Source organism: Agelaius phoeniceus, chromosome Z, assembly GCF_051311805.1.
Source record: "Agelaius phoeniceus isolate bAgePho1 chromosome Z, bAgePho1.hap1, whole genome shotgun sequence".
Classification (NCBI taxonomy): domain Eukaryota; kingdom Metazoa; phylum Chordata; class Aves; order Passeriformes; family Icteridae; genus Agelaius; species Agelaius phoeniceus.
Window position 1 is genome coordinate 79,044,216 of NC_135303.1, and position 26,432 is coordinate 79,070,647.

The 26,432-nt window shown below is 36.4% G+C and overlaps 1 protein-coding gene across 1 annotated transcript in view; it reads left to right on the plus strand.

Annotated features, from left to right (window-relative positions):
• HCN1 (hyperpolarization activated cyclic nucleotide gated potassium channel 1) overlaps window positions 1–26,432 on the plus strand; it is a 194,873-nt gene that overhangs the window by 118,754 nt on the left and 49,687 nt on the right. The window contains exon 4 of the mRNA XM_054652160.2: window positions 7,215–7,433. Within this exon, the coding sequence (XP_054508135.2) occupies window positions 7,215–7,433 (219 nt within the window). The remainder of the gene's footprint in view (window positions 1–7,214; window positions 7,434–26,432) is intronic.

Sequence of the window (26,432 nt, forward strand, 5' to 3'; positions counted from 1 at the left end):
ACAAGGGGGTTGTACTGATTATAGATTAAATAGGCCCAGGTCTGGTTTTTATCCTGGAAGTCAGTTGCTTCCACAACCTGCTTCCATGCAACTGGATTTCCTAGTTACCAACGCAAGGAGGCCTCAGGTCAACCTCTGCCAACTCTCAGGCTGGTTCAGGAGCTGTTCTGGAAGATATTAATTGGCTTGAGCCAAACCTAGTTTTCTGAAAAAGTATTTTCTATAGACTGTCAAATTCCATAATAGGGGAATGTTTTCTAGCACTTTTAAATTTTCTTGTTGGAAAAATGTAGTTTGCACTTTTCATATTTTTCACTTTAAAATTTATAAAAGCTTTCTAACATCTTTGTAAGCTGAAATTCCCTTAAAATAGTTATTAAAGTAGTCCTTTGCAATGGAATGTTATTTCTTCAGTCATCTGGGTTCAGTTAAGGGAGCAGAATGGCCAGATAAGAGGATGAGTCATAGTGAGATGATTCACAGGCAAAAGAACAGGAGAAGTATTTTTCACATAAGATTTAATTTATTATTTTGTAACTTTGTATTTATAGCTGTAAAAACTCACTACTGTATCTCTTAACTATGCACAGATACAAAGAATGAAGAACAATACCGAGCAGTGTATAGGGAATCCTCCCCTATAAAATTGTGAGCATATCTTCTCATCCCTCTGAATGATATGGACCTCTTTGTTTGAACATAACACCTCAAATATATGTGAAACACCAGACTGTGTACATAAACCAAATATCTGCCCTTCTTCTGCTGTTTATGAATTTTCCACACTTATTCTGCAATGAAAATTATTCATTCTTTACCTCAGAAAGGTGATCACAAGTAGACACTCTGGCTACTTGCTTTTAATGAGGGAGTGTATTAGCAGATAAATGTTTGCTATTTTCTGCATCAGGAAAAATAATCAAAATAAAAAGAAAGATCTGCCATGCTACATTGTTTTTTGTTTGATGGCTAGTGCCAAAGACATAGCATCAAAAAATGGACAAGCTGTAATGACAGCAAAGTCATGTAACTCCTCTGAACAGAGTATATAATATTTAGTCATTGCTCCTCCAAACTTCTTTTCCTGTGGAATGCAATGCCAAACAATTTCTTATTTTTCTCCTGCTAGTACTGCTCCTGAAAGTATATGCTGAGTCACCTACACCATCTGCTATCTGTGCACGTATCAGCTGAGAGAAGTGTTCAGAAGTTTCTGAAGACATCTGCTTATTTCACTGAGCTTACCGATTCAGGGTTTTTCTGTTTTAAATCATACATACTTGCACACTTCCTAAAATAGGCTCTTCTTCCTTGCACTTCATAAGAATTTTAGAACACTGAGATTTTTAGTCTTCCAAGTCTGATCCCACCTTGCCTTTGTTTACTAGTTTTAGAAAACAAGATATTCATAGTAGTAATAGTTGTGATAAGATCTAGAGGTTTTACATGGTAGTGCATTCACCATTGCATGAGCTTTGAAACCGTAAATATTGGACATCTTTCACGTTGGCCTACTTGGTTATTCATTGTCAATTCAAACAACTTTAAAAGCTGAAATGCTGAGATGATATTTAGCTCCAATTTCCTCTCTGAGGTTTTAACTAATGCATAACTCTAAGGTACTGAATGATACCAGATGCAGAAAATTATTCAGCTTCCTGACGGAAAAGCATGTAAAATATAAATCTGTATATATGTAGATATATATATATATGGATTACTGAGGAAATGATCAATTCAATACAGAGGCCCAGTTCTATTGTCATGTTACTTGCACATAACTAGTTGACACAGGGAAAGAATCACACGGCGTTTTTTCTAACTATGTTAGACATACCTGGTAAAAAATTTTGCCCACATGCATCTGTAGGCTTTTTGTAGCATGCCTTTTTGATTAGTTAAATTATAAGTAACTCTTCAGTTTCTAGAAACAGTTGAAAATAATGACTTGCAAATAAGTAAACAGCTGACTTATAGAACCATATATGGCTATAAAATACTGTTTATAAATACAGTTTAATTGAATTCCTGATGGATAAGACTAATTTTTACAGTAAATTTGACCAGCAGTAGCTCAAGTCCCCCAGAATTTATGCAGATTTTTCCTCAGGGCCATTCCTGTGTTACAGTCTCTGACACCATGCAGGCAAGGATACTTCATGCTTTCTTCACTTCATGCTTTCTTCAACTTATTAAACCCTAACTTTGCATTCATTTTGTGCAATGGCTTCCCATGACAATGCTAAACCCAGAGGGCTTACTTATGGACTTCTAGCTGCCTCCATGGTCACAAGTAAATTTTAGTGCCTAATTCTGATGGGCACTGGGGTGAGACTAGTTGTGGAGCTACCTACTATATCCACAGAAAAAATATTTTTTAAGTTTCAGCAGTGGACAAGCTCATGCCAGCAGCCTAGAAGGAAGGGCTCCACTCCTAGACCAGCTCCAAAGTACAACTGCTGACGCTTGCAGAGTGCTGTGGGGCCAGTGTTAGACAGTTTCTGAAAGTGAAACCACAGGAATCAGCTTCTAGGGCTCGGAAATGCTAGAAATGATACTTTTTAATTTACTGGGATAGAGACTAACTGTCTATGTCCTGTCAAGATCTTCCTTCAGATACTACTTACCTTCAAAATGACCTGAAGACAATGGTGAGCATAAAAGAAAGGGGTGTGAGTGATAAGACAAGTTCTTTCAGAGACGGAGAGCTACTTTCCTACTTCTGCTTCAGTTTTGAAGGGAGAAAGAGGATGAGTTCAAAATCCTTGTAGAAACTATTTCATTTAATAATTAAGCCAGTCTTTACTCCATGATTGCAAAGCCTGCCCTTGTAAACTGACAGACCCATTTCTGTAACACCTGCAGTAATTGTGACGTGAAAGAAAAAAGGGACTGAGGCAAAAATGAGGAAACCATTGCTGTCTGTGCAATAGTCTCCTTGGTATGAGATTTCTAAATCAATTTATATCTCAGTGCAAGGATATGGCTGAAGGAAGATAAGCTGTGCCTGAGGGAATGACTACAATATGGAAGTGGAATTGATTTGTCTTATGACAACAACATTTCCTGATGAAAACCTCCATAGATTATATCGTAAAATAGAAACATTTTTTTAATCCCCTTAGAAAAAAAATTTGCCTTTTATTGTTGTCCATTAGAAAGTGCCATGTGATTTATTTCTTTTGAGATGAAAAGTTAATACATAAAAAGATATTCGTAGCAGTCTTATGTGAAATTATGGGAGAAACCATAACATCCTTGGTGAAGGAAAAGTCTTGGACACAGATTTTTAAGGATCAGAAGTGCCCTGGAATTAATGTATTCTTCAGGATAATTGAGGAGTTAATGTATATAGCTACAGAACTAATTGAAAATGATCAGTCACCATTCCTGTCACAAATGTGAGGATTTCTTAATGTCATCAAGCTAGATTATGTAATCAATCCTTGGATAAACAGCTTTTCCCAAAATTACTGTCTTTAATAGTTTTTCCAAATTAATGTCATTTAATTTAAAACTTTTTAAACTGATTACTGCAAATCTGGAAACAGTGATCAACCCATTGTCAGCTAAGAAATTAAATGCCCTTTTTTATTAATTGGTAGGCAATTTTTTCAGCTTTTTTTGTTGTTGTTGTTGGGGTTTTTTAATCTATACCTTAAAAATAGAATATGGCTATTTGGGAAACATTTAATCTGTAATTATATAAATATTAGTAATTAACATTGTATTAAAGAAAGGATAAAATCCTGTATAAAACCAGGATTTTCTGTTTCATGGGATGGCCTTTAATTAACTCAGGGATATTATCTGTAAATGCGTTATGCAAAAATTTCATTATGCAGGTGAAAAATTACTTCTTATTAAAAAAAATACTGCTGTAGGCCAGCAGAGAAATGGTCATACCCTGCTTTTGAACAGCAAAGAGCAGCACGTTGGAACAAGGTTTGGAAAATTCCAGCCCCTCACAATGAAACAAAATTAGTGTTATTCCTGCCAAACCCTTAGGTTATACAAGACTAATAGGAAAATAATTAAATAATTATTATTTCATTTAGTAACATTGGTTGTAACATACATGATATATAGGATTTGACATTATAATCAATGTTCTTTTTAAGTGGTTTATATATGGAATAAATCATTGAGCAACACAAGTAGCTGTACTGAAATCTGCACCCTTCACAATGGTATTTGCTAACCAGTATTTTAAAAAAATATCCCCATGCAAACTAAAAAGACCAATTTTTGCACACCTGATTTTACTAAAAACCTGTCATTAATAAAGAAAAGAAACAAAAACACATTGGTAAACTCTTTTTGACAACAAAATCCTCAGAGAATTCCAAGCTGAATTCAGATGCTTTGTCAGTCTTTCCTTTTTTGTTTATTCACTTTTTGTTAAAGCCTTTCTACCTGGTCTGGGGACCTGCTGCTCAGGACCATCCATTCACAAGTGCCTGAAATCTGCCTAGCCTGTAACATGGTCTATAACAAGCTACACGGTAAAAGCTGATGCTGTTTGTATTAAAAAATGGCCATTTGAGATGGCCATGCCTTCCACTCTGGATTCAGGTTCAGCCGTGACTGTCTTAGGTGTTGGATCACACTTTGGTCCAGATATACATCTATATATGTCTCTATAAACATACATATCTAAAAGGCTGATATATAGTTAAACGTATATTATTAACGTTGTTTCTTACATGGTAAATTTTTAGTTATTTCTCTTCTGTCATTACAGCTCTCTTATTCCTACTTATTCCCTTCTGGTAGTACTTCTTTAGTAGTATTCAATTTATTTTTCACTCACCCTGCTACCCTTTTAGCAAGAAACATTCTTTCTATTTTCTTGCTTATTGCTACTCCTCACTTCCATTTTCTTATTCTTTCTTAAAACAGTGGTATTTTACTTAAAATTGTGATTTGCAGACCTGGAAAATATCTCAGTCAAGAAATAAAATCCATTGGTGTTCAGCTTAACTCGGAGACTGTGGTGTAAAAATGTAATTTTGTAGAAGGTATTTTAATTGGGATTTATCACACCAAGGATATGATAGCAAATATTCATAGGCAGGATCAAAAATAGCTTTTATTTTAGTTTAATAATTATAATAGTTATGCTAATAAACTTAGAAAGATCAACTTTATGGAACCCTACAAGAACTGAAGGTTTTATCTTACAGCTTCATGAATGCTGTGGCTTTAATTACACTACTTGTAGCATTGAAAGACCCTGGGTATTTTTTATCCAGCATGCAGTTTATTGTTTTCCCAATTTAAACTATATAAAGCACAACTGCTAAAGAATTTGACACAGGTCTCTAAAAATTTCCTCATTAGTTATTTTTGCACAAGGAGTTAGATGCCAGCTGGAGGGAAAGGTCTTCAAAATAAATGGTGCCTTAATATTTTTAAGTTGCTTTCTTGAGAAATAGGGAATTTGCATTAGAATATCTGCAGTGACCCCAACAGCAAGATGTTTCTGTGCTCAGACTGGATAGTTCAGTCCTGAACTGGAGATTTTTTGGGGAAGGTTCTTCAAGTCACTCATTTTTTGAGTATATTTAAAAAGTCTGAAACAATATTCAGGGTCTGAAGGTCTGAAATAATATTCCTTATTAGTCACTGAAACCTACCTGGCTTCCAGCTATCTAAGATATTTTTTCCTTTTTTCTTTTTTTTCTTTTTGAAGTGTAGACACTCAAAACCTATTCCTTAGCTGTTTTTATGACACAAAATTTTAACTTGTGAAAAAGCAACAGCTCATAAAACTAAAAAGGCTTGACTTGCAACATGAAACAAGTGTTAAGTACAGAGAAACCATTAATTTTTAAATTATTACATTTAGTAAATAAGTACTAGCTACGTCATCTGCAATACAACAATTGGCAGCTTATCTTCTGGTACTAGTTATTTAGGCTAATAGGAGGTCTAGAAAAAGCATTTTAATAGATGTGAAGCACAAGGATAGTTAGTAACCTTGGCATTCAAATGGCAAGAGAGCAAGCTTGCGGCTCTTTGAGAAATTAGAGCATTTGAGTACAGCTTGTATCAGCAGAAGAGAGACACAAATATTTTTATGTCATACATAAACTTTGTATATAAATGCTGCTGCTGATATGGAAATCTATGTTAACGAATTTGTTACTTTTGGTCCTGTATATTAAGACACTATGCTATATAACTGACTAATCTTTCTCCAGTCATCCCAGTTTCTCTTTCTTTACTTCTTCATTTTTGAATTTGTTCTTGGTTATTTTTGTGGTAAATACTGTGTTTTCTCATATGTGTGCTGTGTGCCTGCAAGCACGGTTTGTCTCCTTGTTTCATTCTTTTGGCTTGGAAAACAGAAAAATCTGACAAGGAGTCCCAGGGCTTTTTGGAATGTGTAAAGGTGTCTGCTTTTTGCTGGGAACAGCCCCTTTGACTGTCTTTATGTAAAGGATACTGCCAACATCTTTGCAATTTTAAAAGCTTACGAGCCAGAAGTCATGTCCTTCTAATCTACCAGAGAGGCTGGGAGGGGTAGCTGCACATCAGAAATGCAGGACCTAGGCATCACCTTTTTTTTGAGCTGACTTTCACAGACTGTGACTATGAACATAGGTTTGCTATGACGCAGAATAAACAGACTTCTTTTCAATTGTTATTATTCCAGTAGAAACACAATATTACAAAAACAACAACAAAAAAAATCAGGATAAACAGATATTACAATAAATAATACTCTTTTTTTTCTGTCCTTGAAAAGTGAAAGGAATCTAGTAAGCTAAATATGGTTGTGTGTTAAAACTGACAATTCCAAAAAGAAAGAAATAGGGCTTTAGGAGTATGTATACACATATTAAAACAAAACATCACCTTATTTGGCTTGATAAGTCTGAGTACTCAGCTTTTTCTAATCCATCTGCCATGGGTTGTAAAATAAAATTGACCTTTAGTCTCCTTGTAATAAGGATAGCACCCGCATTTAAGAATGTAATCATGTATTAAAAATAGTCAACTTTATTTCATTTCACTGTGATAAGTATTATCTGTCAGAATCTCTGACACTTTAGTTAATTTAGAAGGAATATCTCTTCTCAAACATAGAGGATACATTACCCGACTCGTCTTTCAGAGGCAGCAATCTGTGATCCCACTAAACAGGTACAAATGTAATTTTCTTTCCAGCGGCTCGCAGGCTCAGTCACTTGTCTCTTTTCTTGCAGAACGATTCCTGGGGAAAGCAGTACTCATATGCACTCTTCAAAGCCATGAGCCACATGCTCTGCATTGGGTACGGGGCCCGCGCCCCCGTCAGCATGTCCGACCTCTGGATAACGATGCTGAGTATGATCGTGGGAGCCACTTGCTATGCCATGTTTGTTGGTCATGCCACTGCCCTCATCCAGTCCCTGGATTCATCACGACGACAATACCAAGAAAAGGTAACTCATTGTCTCACAACTCCTCAGGTTGTAGAATAGATTAATGGGATGTTTTAACTCTTTACATGAAATGGTCTCGTAGCATGTGAAGCCTTTGGCAGATGTCATTGAACACAAAGGAGTTCAGAACACTCCATGAGTTCAGTGTATTTTTTGCAGGAATATACTTTGCTTGAAGAGCAGCTGGTTCTTGATGTTCAACTTCCTTTATACTCTTCTGTGAAAACTCTATCCCTTGCTTCAGACTTACTTTGTATCCCTTTTATGTTCTGTAGGTAGTTGAACTAGGTAGCTTCAACCATGGCCTTGACGTTGGTAGCTTGGCCCTGTCTTTACAATTTCCTGTCATTCCTTTGGAGTGCAGTTCAGGGATGACCCTTGAACATGTCAAAAGAATGACCTTTAAATGAGGACCAGACCAAATCAGTTAGTTTTGCTTGTAACTTCCTCAGAGGAGTGCTCAGAAGAGGTCTTAATTTGCTTAGTAACAGTATTGTTTACATGTGACTCCATGACCTCTAAGGTCCTCTCCAAGGTCAAAAATTATTTTGGCCAAAGGCGGAAAAGTAGAGAAAGGTTAGTGGAAGAGTGTTCACTATGAAGCAGGAATTAAAAGTTGTTCTGTTCTGTGTAAGATTGGAATGAAAAAGATATGAAGGGGTACAGGGTTGGATCTTCATGAAGTACTAATTAAAACTGTCAGTTGTGTAATAAAAATCAGAGATAGGTGTGGATCAAGGCATGCAACTGGAAGATATGGCTAGCAATGATGACATAAGGAGGAAAGGATCAGAATGAACCTTGGGAAGGGACAAAAAGAGCGTGCAGAATTAGAGGTGCTTAAAAGATGACAAAATTCATTATTATAGTAAATGGGGAACTGGAGGAGCCATAGCAAGGGAGAGGTCAGCTGAGCAAAGCAGTGAAATCAAAGTTTACATCGGCAAATAAGAAACACAGCCTGAGCAGTAGTATTTGGCATGTGTCCATAACAAGGTCCAGAAAGGCAAACTGGGCAGAAATCACAGTATGATGTAACACAAACCTGAGGGAGAAAACTGGCAGAGACTAAATAGCCAAGGGGATGACCCTGGCATCTGCTGAGGATGAAGGGGAATGACCTGAATTTCCTGGGAAAGAAAGAGGGGGGAAAAAAAGAGTTGGATGGACTGGGGGATTTTCTTTATAAGGAAGCAGAGAGGGAGGAAATGAGAGGTGTGGGTGAAGAAGGGTTTATATACAGTTTTGTTAAGCTGAAATTGCATCCAGATCATGGGTTCAATATGTGAGAGACAGGAAGAGGAAAGATGAGCTGTAAGTCCAGTGACAGAAAAATTTGCTTGTGTCTGACAAAACAGCTCAAAAACAAGTTTGGAAGTTCAAAACAGTTCGAAAAAAGTTTGGAAGCAAGAAATTTCACACACTGTAGTGTCATAAAAGATAAGTTAGAAGAAGAGGTTTAGAAAGAGAGTAGAGATGATCATTAAAACCAAATGAGTTCTGTCAATGATGAAACCCCCTTATTCATCTCAGTATAATGTCAAAGGGCTAATCCTGGTGGGTTACCTAACTCAACTGGCTCTTTGGGTCTGTTCTTTGAACAAGAAGTAAAGTAATTTTATCTAAATGGGACATTTCTAGGAAGCTGTGGGACAGAAATCTCATAACCATGGACATGAAGTATGACTGCAGCATCATTACGGGCTAGGGTCAACATACATACACGCATATACATAGATTTAAGAAATGTCACTATTGACCTGAAATCTCATGTCAATCATTATCCTCAGACCTTGCTGGCTGCAGCAGTATATCACAATACTTTCAGCATGAGAAATATAGTAAAGATATCCGTGTATTTTAAACTGTGCTGAGTAAAGCCAGTGTCAATTGCACTTGTTTTGTAAATTAAAACTCAGCAACAATCAAGCAGTATTGCATTTCTCATCTTTTTGCAAAACAGCAAACAAAACTTTCTGTTTATTTGTTTGCTCTCTGATTTTATGCACACACATTGTTAAACATTAGCATGGAAATATCCAGCATTTTTCAGCTCCTGCCATTCTCAACACATTCATTTTTTCTTTTTTTTTTTTTCTTCTGACTTGTTTTCTGACTTCTGAGGTAAAGAATAGTATGGCACTGACAATCGGAAATTTAAGAAATAAGCCAGAAATTGCATATTTATATGCTTTAGAAAAAAATTTTATTTTCTGGAATCTATTCTTACGCTGTTTATTAAGGGCTAAAAGGATGTCTTGAACAAAGAATATTTTTCTACTGATTTCTGAGAGCCTGGACCCTGATACAGTGGTAACAACTGTACAGACTTGTCTGTAGATTCTTAATAATTTCTTTCTCATAGTTTCATCTTATTTTAAAATAAATCTTTGATTATAGCATAAGAATTATAAGTCATTACTACAAATTCTTAAAGGGTATTCTATATTTGTCTTTACTCTGCAAATGACATAAATGGGCATTCAAGACCATTTTGTTGTACCCAATTTGTCATCATATTGTCTAAAATACTGGCAGACAAACATTTTTTATATTTGGTGTATCTGACACTTTAGAAAAAGGTAGATGAAATTCCCGCTACAGATTTCAGAGTTTTAATATATTCCATTATCTATTTCTGCATAGATAGCTTTTTTTTTTTTCCTTCTGAAATTAAAAAAAAAGAGGGAGACTTCTTTGATTTTTTTGGACTTATGGGCCAGGATTAACTTCTTTTTTTAGACAAGTATATCTCGGGTTGTATATTTATTGGCTCCATTTGTTTCCTTGTAAGAATTACATAAAATAATGAAATTAATATGAATTTCTAGGCAACACAGAATGATAGTGGAGGTAAGAAAGAGGTTCTTATTTGATTCTTCTCTGAATAACATCATTAATATATCTGTGGAATGCAACCAATTAAAGGAAATTTCTGGTCCTTCTCACTCTGAAAGCAGCCAGAAATAAAATATTTGCTGAAATCTCCCTCATTCAGGTCCTTCCAAAGCTCAAGGTATGCAAAACTAGAACAAACATTGTTCAAAATGGAAAAACTACACACAGGAAAATGAGAACAATATTTCATTAAGCCAAATGTTGAACTCTATCAAAGCATTTGATCTGTGCCAAGCACTGCATGCTGAGAGAAGTCACAACATGTTAATGAAGCAAATATTGTTCCACAGGTTTACTCTTATGGGCCAAAACCAAAATGTATCAGAAAATTAAGAGTGATTATAAGCCATCAGATGTAGGAGATGGACAGTAAACTTGTGCTCTGAGAAGTGGTACAAAAAAGAATGCATTGATACATTCTCTTCACTCTGCTGAAGTAATGGAACTGTTCTCACAGGAAAAAAGAAGTCTCTCAGATTTAAAACATTCATCAGATCTTGGTATCAATTAGTGAAGGGCTTATACCTAAAAAAGGAGAGAGATGTCCAGTTCAGGTCTACTTAATCCATATTCTCTTTACAGTAATAAAGTTTGATGGACCATTCTACCTTAGAAAAGCACTGAATAAATCAACAATCAATGTCATCTTAACACTCTCTCCTTCCTGACTTTGGTGTAAGTCAAAGAGGAATGCAGTAATAACTAAAAGCAATATTGTAAGTGACAACACCTCTGACATTTTGTAATGTCTAGAAAGTCAGCACATCTCAAAGATTTTTGCCTTTTCAAAGACATTTATTTGAAAGAACCAGAAATGCATATGCTAAACTTGTTAACAATCTGGTGTGAAACAAAGAAGGCAAAATAAGCAGACATTTGACAAGGAGGTGAGGATCATTAGCTAAATATTTCTTCCTTTAGATGTTGGCAGTTCCTAGTAGAAAGATGTTTGCCTAATGCTGTGAGTGTCAAAGAATTTTCATGATTGAAGATAGGTTAAAATTTCCTCTGTTACATTCTGTCATAGGCAAAAAGCATCAAGGAACAACAAGCTATTAGAGGCAAGATTTGTAGTGGCATAGAGATTGTCTCAGAGCATAAAGATTGTTAAATTGGTTTGATAAAATACCAGGTATGAGCTGGGGAGGTTATTATTTAATTTTATTTTAGTTTTCCTTATGCTATCATTTTCTATTTTCCTTATACTATTATTTTATATATATTGTTTATTGTCTAATAGAACTCAAACCACATAAGTTGTTGAAAAAAAGAAAAAAGGGTCAGACCATTTTTGCCAATTGCAAGCAATATGAGAGACATTAAAATGTTTAATTCAATTATATACAAATAGGAAGTGGAAAAAAATTACAACTGCCTTCAATGTCCCAAAGAACATCTTCTAACCCCATATATTGCTTGTATTTTATCTCTTAATTTATGATCTTTGAGCATGTCTTCAGGTAAATCAGTCTAGTTCAAAAGAAGAAAATAACTTAAATGTACCTTTTTACAGAGAAAAAGTAATAACTATATATAAAGTTAATTTAAAAGCAACCAGTAAGTTGTAAGTAGTAAGCAACTACTACATAATTATATGACATTGTGCATTTTAATATAGCTAGCATTGGGATTTGGAGCTCAGATTGCCAATTTTTCATTTCTTAAGCATCAGAAGAAACATTTTAAAAGGAATAACCAAATTAGGGCAGCAGGGCAGGTTTAGATTTTGCAGCATGAGGCCTTTCCCCAGCTTTTCTGGTCTGTCTGTCACACACTCACAGAGGATATCTAAATTGCCCTCGCAGTCCGTGGGGAATCCCTGACATGCATTGCTAGAGGTAGCAGCACCTTGGGGTGCTTTGGGGGAGCTGTGGATGGGACACGTTCCCACTTCCCTGCCCCTCCAGGTGTGTGTACTCCCTCACCTTGGGCAGTGACACAGCTGAGGTGCTCCCTTCCAAAACTGGGGGCCACCTCTCCGATCTTCCTTCTCTGAGCAGTTGTTTTAGGGTGCAGTGGAGGGGCTCTGCCACAGAGTAAATCAAACTTGGTAGCTACTCATCCAGCCAGTGACACCTCTGCATTTTCCTAAGGAGGAGTGGGAGACATCATTTCCATTTTTTCTTGAGTTTCAAGCAGTTGGTGGTTAAACTGAAAGTGGAGCAAGGTGAATACCATGTTTTGGCGTGTTCATTAGAACTACTTCAGTTCTTAGGAAATATTTCTGGAAAATTTTAGATATTTGTAACTGTGTCATCTGTAAGTTTTTGTGTATATCCACATGAGTCTGGGAAATGGCTGCTCTGGTCATGATGGAAATTCATAGGAAAGGAAGAGCTGTGGCCAACTCAGGACCACATCACTATTTAGCTAGGCTTACACCGGCTTGTGGTCTATATATTTTATTAAACTAAATACAAATATCTATGCTGGACTAGAGTCAGATGAAATAGAGTGAAACTGATAACGTTTCCAATGCCTAATATCATATGCAATTCATAAAATCTTTGAAAATTTTGGTTTATGGATTTTTTTTTTGCTTAAATTGAACAGATGTTTAAATGGCAAATTGCAGAATCTGAATTTTAGACACACAGCTGAATTTGCAAGAGTGAAGTCACAGAATGTTATTACTGGATCTGGTGTGATCTGAGCAGCAAAGTACTCATTACGTACTGATTTCTAAGTTCAGTAGCTTTTCATGGTTTACACATGGTTTTTAAAAATGGAAGTAATGCTTTTCTGGGGCTGATAGTAGTTTTTAGAAAGTCTCACAATACTGTAACACAAAAATGTTCTGTGATTCTTTTCTTAAAAATAGCCTGTTTTCATTTATAAAGCATAATTTTAGCAATAAGTCATGTCATATCACTGCTGAAGAAGGTGAGCAACTTGGAAGATAAATCTAGTATTTTCTATGCAGCACAGCATACTTGGCACACCAAGGAATTATTTATTTTGGAAAATGAGGGGTGGTTTCCTTTATCCTTGAATTTGACCTACTTGGAAAAAACACATAAACAAACAAACAAAAAACACCCCAAAATTAAACCAAAACAAAACCAAAAAAACCCAAACTAAAACAGGAAAATAAAGCAAACCCTTTTCTCAGCAGGGTTTCTCTACTTTTGCAGGTTTTTAGAAAATTCTCATCAGCTTACACAGACACATATCCTATTCAGCTTTGCCACAGTGCAGTATTTTAAATGGTAAAGAATTTTGAAGTGTTTTATCAAGTGATCAAGTACAAGAGTTGCTAACAGTTTTGTACAATGTTAGGACTTCAGTATTAAGTATTCATTTCAACCAGAAGCCATATAATCATCACAGTATTGTGAACAACAAAATTCATTATTCCCTAAATATTTAGGCATGACTGAGAGTCATTGCACACCATAGTATTTGTGGATTGTTTCTGGTAGTTCTAATTCCTGGATTTGTGAGTTTATTTGGAAGTCCAGGGTGTCTTATAGTTAGAAAAGGGTCTGTAAGTGTTGCCTTTAGGATTATTTCTGAATCATCTTATGCTTTTTTGGCACACATCATATCACTGACTGCTAAATGTAGAGATGTAGTATTCCTGGCTTCTGTGAGCCTTATTGGTCCTTGTAGAAAGCAATGAGATTTATTAGAACAAAGCAAGCAATTAAAAGATACTTGGTATCACGCAAAATTCTGAAAGGGAAAACATTCTGGAAGGGAAAAAACAGCTGAATCTCAGAAAAATCTTTTCAGGTACTCTAGTTCACAGGATGCATCCTGTTATTTGATAGAACATGCACATAATAGAACTTGTAGGTACATTAATCCTTTTATTTATATGCATCTTTTAACTTGATGTGTAATTAAGGCCATCATGAAATCAACTGACATATAAATGAATATGTAAATTCTCAGCCATGAGAACTAGTGTGGGCTGTGCAGGCAGAAGCTTATTCACTGAGCATGAAAATATTTGTTGTGTCATGATAAGGCCTTCACTGCCATCTCTTTTTTTCTCTTTCTCATCTTTATCAGTGTTTTGTTTATAATAATTACCTGGATTTTTGTTGCACATACTTGTGATATTGACATTGGTCTTCACAATTTTTGAAACAGGAAAGAATGATAGATGGCATTGCAAAAAGTAAGGGAACAAAATACTTTCCCTCTCCCAATCAAAAATCAGAAATTACTCACCTTTAATGATACAACATTAAAAAAATCTACAATTTTTTTTTCTCTCAAGTTGAACTGAATATGATGTTTAGTTTGAGAGCAAGACTTTGGAGAGAAATACAAATTAGTCAGAACATTCTCCCTAGACTGCTCTCCTCTTTTGTCCTGGTACTTCATTATTGTTCCACCTTCTCATTACCCCATTCTTGCTGGGGAAATCGGGCTGGTGGTTTTTGCCTTTCCTCTGAGAAGGCGCTTGGTCCCTGCCGGCAGCAGGTTCTGTGCAAGCCAAGCGCTCTCCACCCGGCTGCATCATACCTGTGCCAAAGTGTAATAGACTCCCACTGCTTCTAAAATGACAGATGGGACTGTCTTTGATTTATTGCTGTGTTGTGGGTAATTTACCTATAAAGTGTTCTGCTGTCTTGCATTATGGATTAGGTTTCTAGCAGTTTTCCATATGAAACTGCAGAGCAAGCTCATTACAATTGCAACCATGTTCATGATGACTATATAAAATTAGCTGTGAAGGCATGAAGTTATTCTAGAGTCAGATTTTACACACAATCTGCTTTCTTTCCACAGTAATTACCATAGGTTCCCACACTAAATAGATTTTTTTAAAAAAAAGAGAGAAACAAGAAACAAGGAACTAAGTTTTGGGCTTCAAACTTTCTGTTCAAACACAGCACGAGTTACAAATTTAGCAAGAGAAAACTGTGATTCACACCAGATAGCTATAGCAGGTAGCAATTATCCAAGTTGCACTAGGATAACTGTGCTTATGTCCTGTAGATGGATAGAAGGAAATCAAAGTCAATATTATCTAATATAATATTAGGAGTGAGAAAATAATCCTTTCTGTGAAAGATTATGTGGTTTTTTCCTTTACTTTGTTAGGGAAAAAGGGAAGAAAGAAGGATTGATTATTTTTATATTGACTTGTACATCGTAGTTCTTTCCCAACCTCACCCTGTTTCTCAATATTTGAGAAATTAACGCATGTATACTTTGAGAAGAAAATAATTTGTATAAATAAGACATGCAGTATTTATAAATGCTTTGGAGTGCAGAGGATAGCAGAATAACCAAAGCATTTTCCCTTCAAATGAGTGTTTTAAAAACCCTTTTGTATTTTTTTGTGTGATAAATTAACAGTTTAATCCAAGTGGTTATTAACCTTGAAAAAATATTGTAACACTAATTCAAGAAAATTTATTAGAAAGGACAAGCAGTAATAAACATAGAAGTAGAATGCTTTTAACTCCATTTGTTTTCATAAAATACACTAGACCTGCCTTTTACATCTTATGCTACCAAAGGAAAAAAAAAACCTTCAGAAAACATTTTTCTAAATGCTAGTTACTTAAGCATAATAAAAGGGCTTTTAGAATAAAAATTCACAGTGCTATGTTTTCACAGGTTTGGGTTAGGAAACTGTAATTTTCAGAAAGATATCTATACAATCTCCTTCTAGACAAAATATTTGTTGGTCAGAATTTGATGTATATGTAAAAGTAATTTTATAAAGTTTTGAGGAAAACACTGAGAATTTTTTAAAATGAAAAGTGAAGTCTTCGGGTGTTTCTTGTTATGCATATGAAGGAGCTGGTAACTAGAATTTATGGAGTTAATTCCCCTATTGCAAGATACCTCCCAATCCTTTTTAATTTTTCAACATTTTTTAAGGCATAGGCCTTTGCTTCCCCTGATTTAGTAGGGAATGTAAGTAAGAGAGGTGGGTGATCACCTGGCTGAAGAGTCCATCTGTCTGTGTTGCTGCTTTATTCCTGCACACTGTCTGATGTTGTTCAGCCCAAGTTTGGGCATCATCAGGCAGCATCAGAGGATGGACGTGGCCCCACCTTAGCCAGGAGTACCACTGACACCAGAGGCAACCCAAAAGGATGACTCAAATGAAAACTGAGGCAGAGAGCCTCAGAAGATGACTGTCAGTGTAACAGAGATAGTGGAAAGGCATGTCTGGCTTTTTCCTATGGTATGCCTGCAAGGAAAACCAGTTTGAAATGGCAGGAGCCAAAGAATATGTGAGAGGAAGTAAGGATGAAAGAAACAACAGGGACTGCACCGGGGGTAGAGGATGTTGACTTGTTTTAGAGAAGAACTGTGGTTAACAGAGGAGCTTGTATTGAGGGATTTGTTGATGGCTAAGCAAGAACCTCTCATTGGGCAGTACATGATGTCATCTGAAAGAATTTAGGAAGTCATTTGACACACACTCTGAATTTTTGGCAAAGAGATAGAGATGAACCTTCTATTTCCAGCTGCATATCCCCTCACTTTGAGCAGCAGCTTCTGTGTGTGGACAGTGCAAATAAAAGAAGAGAACTGAAGTGAGGATGATCAATGGAATGATTACCTGGATTACTATATCACATTACCGAGTTCAGCCAGGTGGGAAGTTTTGGGTTGCATGAGCAGAGACAAGATAACATCTGATAATCCCTGCTCCATCAGGTGCAGCTGTAAGGCATGAGCAGTATTTACTCTTTAAGCAGTGTTGCTAGGAAAAAAATCTGAAATCTGGTGTAAAAATGGAAAAAAGAGATTTAAAACTCTGATGAACTACATTGGTCCATTGATTTCAAAACAAAGCTATAACAGTCAGAAAGTAACTCTGCGTGAAAAATGATAGCACAGTAAAATCAACAGTATATGTAACTCAGTAAATGAAAAGATACTTTTTTTTTTATTGCTGAAAGATTGTGGTTTAGATTTGTTTGCAAAATATTTAAAAAACAGGCTCTTAATCTGCAAAAGTTTATGATTTAAGATGGAGAACAGTATAACCTTGCAAAATAGTACCAAAACACGATATTTTTTGGAACAGATATAAACCTTAGCTCTTCCTTGGTTATACTTCAGCTTTATTTTCCTTCATAGTTTCTCAGTCTACCAGCACTGCCCCCAGTCCCCATGTCTCTTTCTAAGGCAGTCTCTGCATCTGGCAGAGACCATTTGTCCTCTTCTTCCTCAAAACCCTCCACAAAACCAGTCTGTTTTGTGTGGTTTGGAGAAGACAGGGCATTCATCTAAACCTTGCACCATGCCTTCCATGCCAGGAAAAGAAAGCTTTCATTTTCCAAATGATTCAGAATCACTTAACATCAAGAAAGTTAGAGCTTCCTGGGGAGGGCCCAGTGATGTAACTACATAGAATAATGTGAAAAAGGAGAAGAAAGGGGGGAAAATGAATAATGAAAGCACTGTGCTGTGGTATATCCATTAATTTAGGTGTAAGCGCCATTGCATGTGGCTTTTAAATTTGCAGTACAGTTCTGAGCAGAGGAGGGATCAATCAGGCAGGCTGAGAAAATGAGCTGTCTCTGTCTGCAGCAGCTGAAGGCAGCTCCTCAGAATGTTAGCCTGGATTTCTGCAGCACACCAGGGCTAAAGGCAGAAAATTTCTCAAAACAACATTTTACACTATAACTTACATTATATGCTATTTCTAATATACTCTTCCTGGGTGGCAGAGAGAGCTTTTGTTTTAGCCATCAATTTGTGCTGTGAAAAACAGAAGGAAGTGCCAGCTTCTACCTGAAGTGGTTGCTACCTTAAAATTGTTAGGTTACCACCTAATTGTTAGGTAGTTGTTATCTGTAGTGAGGTTCTTATGTTACACTGAAGTTTTAGTGGAAGCAATATTCCATTTCAGGAATTAGCATTGCAGACCCTTGTGCTATATTTGATTATGATTACTCAAAATTTCATAGTCTGTACAGCTTCAAAATTTATTGATTTATTGGTAAGACATTCTGAGTTCTTCCAGGTCTTGATTCAGATTCAGTTTAAAAACAAAACGCAAATGAAAAGGTTTTTCTTGCCTCAGCACCTCGTTACCTGTGGTTTTCACATAGCCCAGGTGTAGCTTTCTCTATTGGGGGTGCACTGCTGTTCTCTTTGCAAGGTTTCCCTTGTGGTCTACATCAAATATCTCTGGAATAATGAAAAGGTGATCTTTTATTTATCTATTTCATGCTTTAAAAACTGAACAAAAAAAAAAGGCTCTTTTCAAAACCAATTTTTTTAACAAAACCAAGTGTTTTGCATTGCCTACCAGGAAGAGTCCTCCTTGCCAGGGCTATGCAGGTGCCTTCTCAGCTTCAGCAGGGGTCCTGCACTGCAGCCTTTCCATGAGACACCATTGTCGGTGCTGGTAATGGTGTTTGGGGGACTAGCTCAGAATAAAAGTGAATTATCCATTGGGCCTGAACAACAGTACACATGGCAGACTGTCATAATCACAGCCAGTGGTACTGGAGTGCAAATTGCTTCTCTTGCTCTGGAAATAAAGGATCCTTTATTCAACTCTAAGGCAAATTTTCCTAAAATTTCAGGTGCTGAGTTGAGTGGTTCTAAAATATTTAAGATGGGAAGAAATAAATCTGCATTTCATAAACCATATTTCTTTAAGTGGAAGAAACTATGAGGAATCCTTAGGTCTTTAGAATTGTTCGTAGAATTGTTTAAGGACCCTTTATTAGCCTTTTACTCTTTTCATGTTTTTTTTCCATAGCACCTTACAGGTGTTTTGCCCATTTCCTCAAAGCACTCTCTATTTCTCCTTCTTGTTCTGAAAAAAGATGGAAAAGAAAATAAAGGTATTATTTCACAGAAGCTCAGTTCTTTTTCTTTAAGAGTTACAGCTCTGTGACTTCACTTTTGAATGAACCCAGCTATACTGAATAAAAGACTTCCCTAATGTTTCTGCAGAAATGATCAGCACAGAAGTACAGAATCAACATTAATTTGAGACTTAAATCTCCATAGATATTTGGGAAGCAATCCGCTATTACTAAGAACTTTCTGCATTGTTTTGGAGAATAAAAAGTAAGATCGACTCTTTATGTAAGATTTGATGCATTTGGATGATCAAGTGGTCAATGCATTGAACTATGTCTTCATAACCAGAACTATTACAGGAATCATTAGTCTATTTCTTTGAAGAAAGCTATAAATTGCCTTAAAATTTGTTCTTTGCAGAATGTTTCATTGGCTTTTCCATTCCTGATAGAGCCTGTAGTTCTCATATATACCTCATTTTTATTCTAATTAAAAAATTATCTTTAAGTCATTAAAAATTGAAGGGTTTTTTTTCCTGTACCTAGTGAATAAGTTCCATAATTCTGGAATGTAAGAGAATACATCCTGTTGCTCAGTCATTCCTCTGGAACCATCAGGTCTATAATGATGCTTTTCAGGAGAGTACAAAAGGTTGCTTGGAATATTACTTTCCTGCCATGGCTGTCGTTTATCAGAGAAGCCTTCAGATGCCATAAATTTATTTCTCTGAGGATGTCTCTGAAGTGTGAGTACTTCAAGACTATAAAAATGTAAGGTAAGAAAAAGAAGATTATGGGTAGTTTAGAAGAAGAAATAAAACAAAAGAGCTGTGAATGTGAAGATGAAGAGCATTTTGTCAAGATGGCTGCAGGTATTGGTGAAGAATGCATGAATATTATGTGATACTGAGTGTGAAACTCAGTCTTCTAGGTGACACTGGAGACCTGAACAGTTCAAAACAGAGTCTTAGATTATCTAAAAATAAGTTGTAGTCTTCAAGTCTCATTTTTAAGTGGAAGGGCTCTTTATGTCATGCTGGAGTATCTACCTGTATTCTCAAATAAAATATGCAAGGTTTCATACTGCAGATATTAAACAATAGTTTGTAAAGTAATGATAGTATTAATGAGGTTACCTGTTCAGAGCAGAGGTTGTCTGGTCTCCTTTAAGCTCCTATGGGTCTTAAAAAATCTTAGTACTGCATTTGTCTGACATTGTCTCAGGTGTTTACATGTGAAATGCCTGCAGGGAGGTGGATGAATTGCAGCCAATGGCCCTGTGTAGGCTTTTCTTCCCCATGAGTAGCATCTGCATGGGATGACTCTTTGTGCTTCCCAGCACCCTAATTTTATATAAGTGATTATGCATTCTTGGAAAAGCATGGTGAAATGTGATCATCTACATCAATTTTTTTATCCCAACAAAGGACAAGAGCAGTTTCTGTCTTTTTCTGATACACATGTAATAGACAAGTAGAAAAGACACTGGGAGATGCCCTGCCCAGCCTAGAAGAACCATTTCCCCATCATTAAGACATTTCTGTGAAATGAGGGAAAGCCAGTTTTGGGTCTCTGATCAGAGGTCAAGAAAAGCAATACATCCTTTAACAGAGCAACTTTACTTACTGAAGAATCTCTTTGTTTCTCCCTTTAGCTTTGAACACACCTTCCCATGTAAGATAAACTTACTGGCCTGCAAATATCTTGACATGGAAGTGAAAAATGTGAAAATGGGTGCATTAAAAAAGAAAGGTCTTTTTGATGAATTGGCATTTTTCTCTAATTAATACAAAAGAAACTGGGAAGCCATAATTAAGTTTTATCAGAGACAAAATTACCAGGATCAGCAGCTGTATTGTGCCAGTGTTCCTGTCTTGTGTGTGCTGGTGCTGCTGGTAGCATAGCTGTTGGCACAACACCAAGCAGATGTAACAATTACACTGTTAATAAAACTTACTTTCTTCTTTTCATTGCAACTATTAAACAATAGATACAAAGTTACATAATTTCAACCTAATTAAACATTTTTCTATATTACTTTTCTAAATTGCTACTTCAATTTGCTTCTTGAAATAACTGGATTTCCTGTGGGTGAGATGCTCCCAACTAAGCATGCCAGTTTAGCTAAAGGCATTGTGGGACACGCAGAATTTAGCATTATGCAATGCTTCTGTGCAGCAGGATGGTGGTTTGAGGTGAAGCCCATGCCACCATGCCAGAGGAAACCAGGGCTTCTGATAAACAGAATTAGCACAAGTCTCCAAAAACCTTACATCAAGAAGGAAATAGGTGATTGACCAGTGTGCATTCAATGCCCAGGTCCAGATGTCCCCATCGTGGATCCTGGAGCTGCACAAAGTCCTGCTCATGCCCAGAACTGAAGAAGTGACCCAGCAGAGATGGGCTGATCCCTTTTGCTTCCCTAGACTGCTTGTCAGGGGAATAACTCCTTTTGTCTCCTGCTCCTCCTCTCCAGGCACTTAACTTGAATGTATATTCTTTCTTACTGGCCAAGTAAATTCAAAAAAGGGGAAGAAAAAAAAAAAGAAAAAGAAACTCAACTTGTTTAAAAGATAAGGAAAATTATTGTACAAGATGACAGGAGAGGTATTAAATTTCATGTTAAAACTGGCAACTCTAAGGAGGCCATTACAGCATATCTGATATTTTTAAATAAGTTGTCATCTTAACAGTATCTTTCTCGTTAAGAAAGAAAATCCTCTTGCCTTAGACTTGATACATTTTCACCAAGAGTAGCACAGAGGAGGGATGTTTTTCTTCTTATGCCTTGGGGCTCTGATTGTTGTTTCATTAAATCAGAGTCCTGTCATTGCCTCTGTGAAGAGAGGAACCGATCCTGGTTTTCATGCTGTTTCACTCCCCTTTTTAAAGCAGTAAAAAGCAAATTTGTGAAAGATAAAGAACGGTCTAAGAAAACAAATCCTATTCAGAAATCTCCCTATAACTTAATTAATTTCTCAATTACACTAATTGAAAGGAACAATAATAAGAGATTGTGTATTTTGTGGCAACTGAAAGGAAATGTTTAATTACTGCTTGTAAGTAAAATGACAGTTTAAAGCATTCTTGTAAGCAACAGTACTCTTTGGGGGGTAATTAGTGAAAAATAGATGGTAAACAGATGATAGCTTTTAGGCTAAACAAATCACTTCTGTTCCATCTCATGATAAAGAATTATAAAATTGAACTTACCATTAACATGCCATGCAGTAGAAATACTTAAATTTTATTTTGATCTGTGTTTGATTATAAACTGTTTTTTTCTTTATGTGCAAATATCTGTATGTTAAGTAAAGTAGCAGTAAAGAAAGCAGATTGTAGAAATATCTCTTGAGCCCTGATAAATTCAGCTTTCAGTGACTGTAAGATGGACAGGTGAGCTTATTACTTTGCCACTACCAAAATATGAAAACCAAATATTTGACTGCCATGTGCCCTGCTTAATGTCTATTCTGAACACAGATCTCCGGTCATTTAAGAGCCATCTGGCCTTACTCATTTTTGAGTTATCATCACAGGTAATCATCCTGTGAGTTAAAGTCAGTGCTAACTTCAGGTCTGACCAAGTATTTGGTTAGAGAGTGTCCTTTGGTGCCTTGGTGGTCAGGTTAAAAATTCAGCTGGCTCATGAATAGCCGTGGCATGCCAGAGGACCACGCATAACCAGGGGGTGCTTCTGAAATGGAAATTGCTTGTTTTTCCAGTGTGGCTGGGGAAACATGCAAGAGAGGGACAGAAATTGGAGTCTTCTCCCCATTTGAAGCATGGAGATATTTCAACTTGCATTCCTAATAATACCAGTCAAAGAAAGGACAAAAAGGAGTATAAAAGAATGAACTATACAAACACCAGACTTAGAGTAACCCTTGCAATGGGCACAGCTGTGTTCCCTGATTCCTGGTTGAATTTCCATTGGAGAGCAATGGCCAAGTGCCTGAAAACTGGCTGAAGCTCTCTAGCACATATGAAGCAGTAGCCTAAAGAGATTATTTTTAATATTAGGACAGAATGAAGAAGTGCACTTCTGTACAGGTGAAAAAACTGTTCTATGGGAGAGAATGAGCACTCCAAATAGGAAATGCATACTAGCAGCTACTGAAGATCATGCTTTTAAATGGCAGAGGAAATTGAACAGACATTGAGCTTAAACACTTCAGGAGTATTCAGAAATCCTTCTAGCTTGGGAAGGTGTTGGCCTTTCTCTCCTTTCTGTCCCCCAGTAATCTAAAAATGATTCTGATTCTAACCCAAGGGCAGTAGGTCCTTGTGTTTACATAAAGTGAGGTCCTTGCAGTAATAAGGAATCCTCGTTAGTGAGGCAGGATTTCCTTATGGTAGAAGAGAGATGGTCAGTGATTATACTCTCCACTTTATTCTGGCTGCTGGTAGCTGAGCTCCAGGGCTAGAGTGATCAGCATAGCTAATAGAGAGCAGCAGACCCAGTCTGTTACTGTGTTTACCTGAGTCAAGGCACACAAACTGGTTTGGACTCTGCTGACAATGCAGAGTCAGATGACAGATATCAGGCTGACTAAATAGCATGGTTTGCAGTATCAGACAGAGAGGAAGCCTGTAACCATCCTGCAGTGGCTACATGCCCTGCTCAGATTCCCATAGTCAAACACTGGCAGGGCTGGAAATATGGGTGTCCCATCTTTTTTGAGCAGGAATACCAGTTTTACCTCATTTACACCACTATGTGTCAGGAATAGGGCTTGTAGCTGATGACAAGTTAAGGAGTTAAAGAAGAGAAAAATACTAGGGTCTCACAATAAATGTGACAAGAAAAATTGAAAATTTGTTAAGTAGCCATTAATAAATATTAGCTATACAATTCTCATTCCTTTCCCATTAATCTACAACTTAATGTCCTTTAAAATTATTTTAACATAAAACCCACTTATAATGTTAGATTGGAAGTTCCTGCAGATGGAGAAAATGATAGCCTGGTGTCTATGATTGTCTAACATTATTTAAATTCTTCCTGGAAGAAACCTCAGGGATTTTTTCCCTAGACATTACTTTTACTTATACAGATTAGATTATTTGTTTAGCACACTGAAGCAATATCATGTCATATTCAGACATCCAACTGCCCACTGAGCTAGGTAGTCGGCACTATTGAATACTGGCTTGAGATAAAAGATTGTAAAAAATCTATTATCTGCCTTTTCAAAGGATTGAGTGAAAAAGCAAATTAATTCACTATTTTATATGAGAGAGAAAGATACCATAGAAAGGGGGATATGTACTGTATGAAATGACACATTCTTTTTGGGGGTAACAAGGTAATTTTTATGTACTATTTAAATAGCATTGCATAATAGAGTAGAATTTAATTGAAGTAATTTATAAAGTGTTTTAGCAAACTAGCTGCTCTTAAAGTGCACATTTTATTTCAGAATAGTATCTTTAAATGGAAATTATTTCATTCTGGGATCTTTGTACAGTATTTTGCAAATCTTTTACCTGTGTTCATAAAAAGTATACTTTGCTGAAAGATTGTTTTTAAAAAGTGATATTACTTCTTTTTCATATGAAAAAACTGTTCTCCTTTATAATTTTTCAGTAATCACTCATTGCACTTGCAGTTATCCTTCTGTGCAGAAAAAAAATTTCAACAAATGAAGTCTAGATAAAATGCTTAAAAGTTAATTGCCTGTGAATTTTTGATCAGATGAAACTTGCTTGTATATTTTAAAAATTTCTTCCTCAATGTAATTTGAGTGAAAAGTCAACACTCAGCTGAATACAAAATGTAGGTGTAGTAGACATTACTGTAAATTGTAAACCAGAATATTATTTTTATGCGCTTAATGTTTGGCTAGAAGTTGAAGCTTCCTGAATATTTCTTAGTTTGTGTAATGCCCTGATTGTTCGCTTTCCAAGCCCACCATGCATTAGAACAATTTTGAGAGAGAGGAAGAAAACCTCTCATGCCTTTAATATGACAAAGCTTCTCCCCTTCTGCAATTTGCAAATGTGTGGTCATCGTTCAGTTCTGTCCCTTCCATACAGCTCGTGCTATCTCCAGGGCTGAGCATCACTGCGGCTTGAAAGGGAGGCAGATATTTTGAATAACAAGCATACTTTCCACAAAGCAAAATTTTCCATGAAAACCATTAGCTTTTATACACTTCAAGAAAGTTATTTTTCCATTAAAAAACAAATAAACAAACAAAAAGTCTGCAGCAAAACCCCCAACAAAATGTTTTTTTACCTTACACCATTTTGCATTTTGTTTTGGGTAGCTTCAATATAACGCTGCATTTGGCTATACAGTTGTTGCAAATGCTATCCCTCCTGTTCTGTATCACAGGATCCCTGTTGAACCTTCCCTCTTTTCTTCAAAATTCTTCCGCTTGGTAACTCCTGCAGAGAAAGGAGGGGCCTAAAACTCCATGTATATGCAAATTGTTAAACTGGGTGTTCATATGTTTTGAAACAATTTCCTGGGCCTCTTCCTCCATCTTCCCCTCAGTCTGTATGAAAATCAGAAAGATTTTCTCCCTTTTCTTCACTGAAATGTAAATAAAAATCTGTAATCCGAAAACAAAACCTTGAGCTCAACAAAGTGAAGGACAAGAGGTGAGTCAAAGCTCCTCTGTTCCTTCAGTTTGTTTCAAGGCCTTACAGCACAATAGCAGAGAGAAAAAGGACTTTGATATCAATAATTTCTGAGGTGTAAAGCCAGTGAGCTTTCATAGGGATTAAAAAATACTGGAAAATAGTTTTTTAATGTTTTAAACTGTGTTTATAGAAACAAGCTACCACTAAAAAGCTATTTGAACACTATAAAAGTATTTAGTTGTCCATTTTATTCCATGCTTGCTATTAAGGTCAGCTGGTTTTTGAAATGCTTGGTAACTGTCAGTCAGCTGAATTCTGGGTTTAATCAGAACTAAAAACTTCTTATGTGCATTTATATATTGGGACATACAGCATGTTTCTGGCATCTCTTCTGTGTAGATATTTGCCATGTAGATCCTAACATGTCACCTACACAAAACTGATTTGCTTTAGGCTATATAGACCTCATTCTTCTCTCATGAGCAAATCTGGTGAAGGACAGCAATTTTCTTTGCTGTCACATCTGCTACTGCCAGTCTACACCCCAGTTTGGTTATTTTGGCCCAATTGCAAGTTTTTGAGATACCAAGCTGGACTGAGAGGACATAGTCTCAACCTTTCCCAAGGGAGTCTCAGGTTAGACTTTAGAGAGAAATTTTTTCATAGAAGAGATGATAAAACATTGAAATGGGCTGGTGCCCAAGGAAGTGGTGGAGTCACTTTCCCTGGAGGTGTTTCAGGATTTGGCACTCAGTGCCATGGTGTG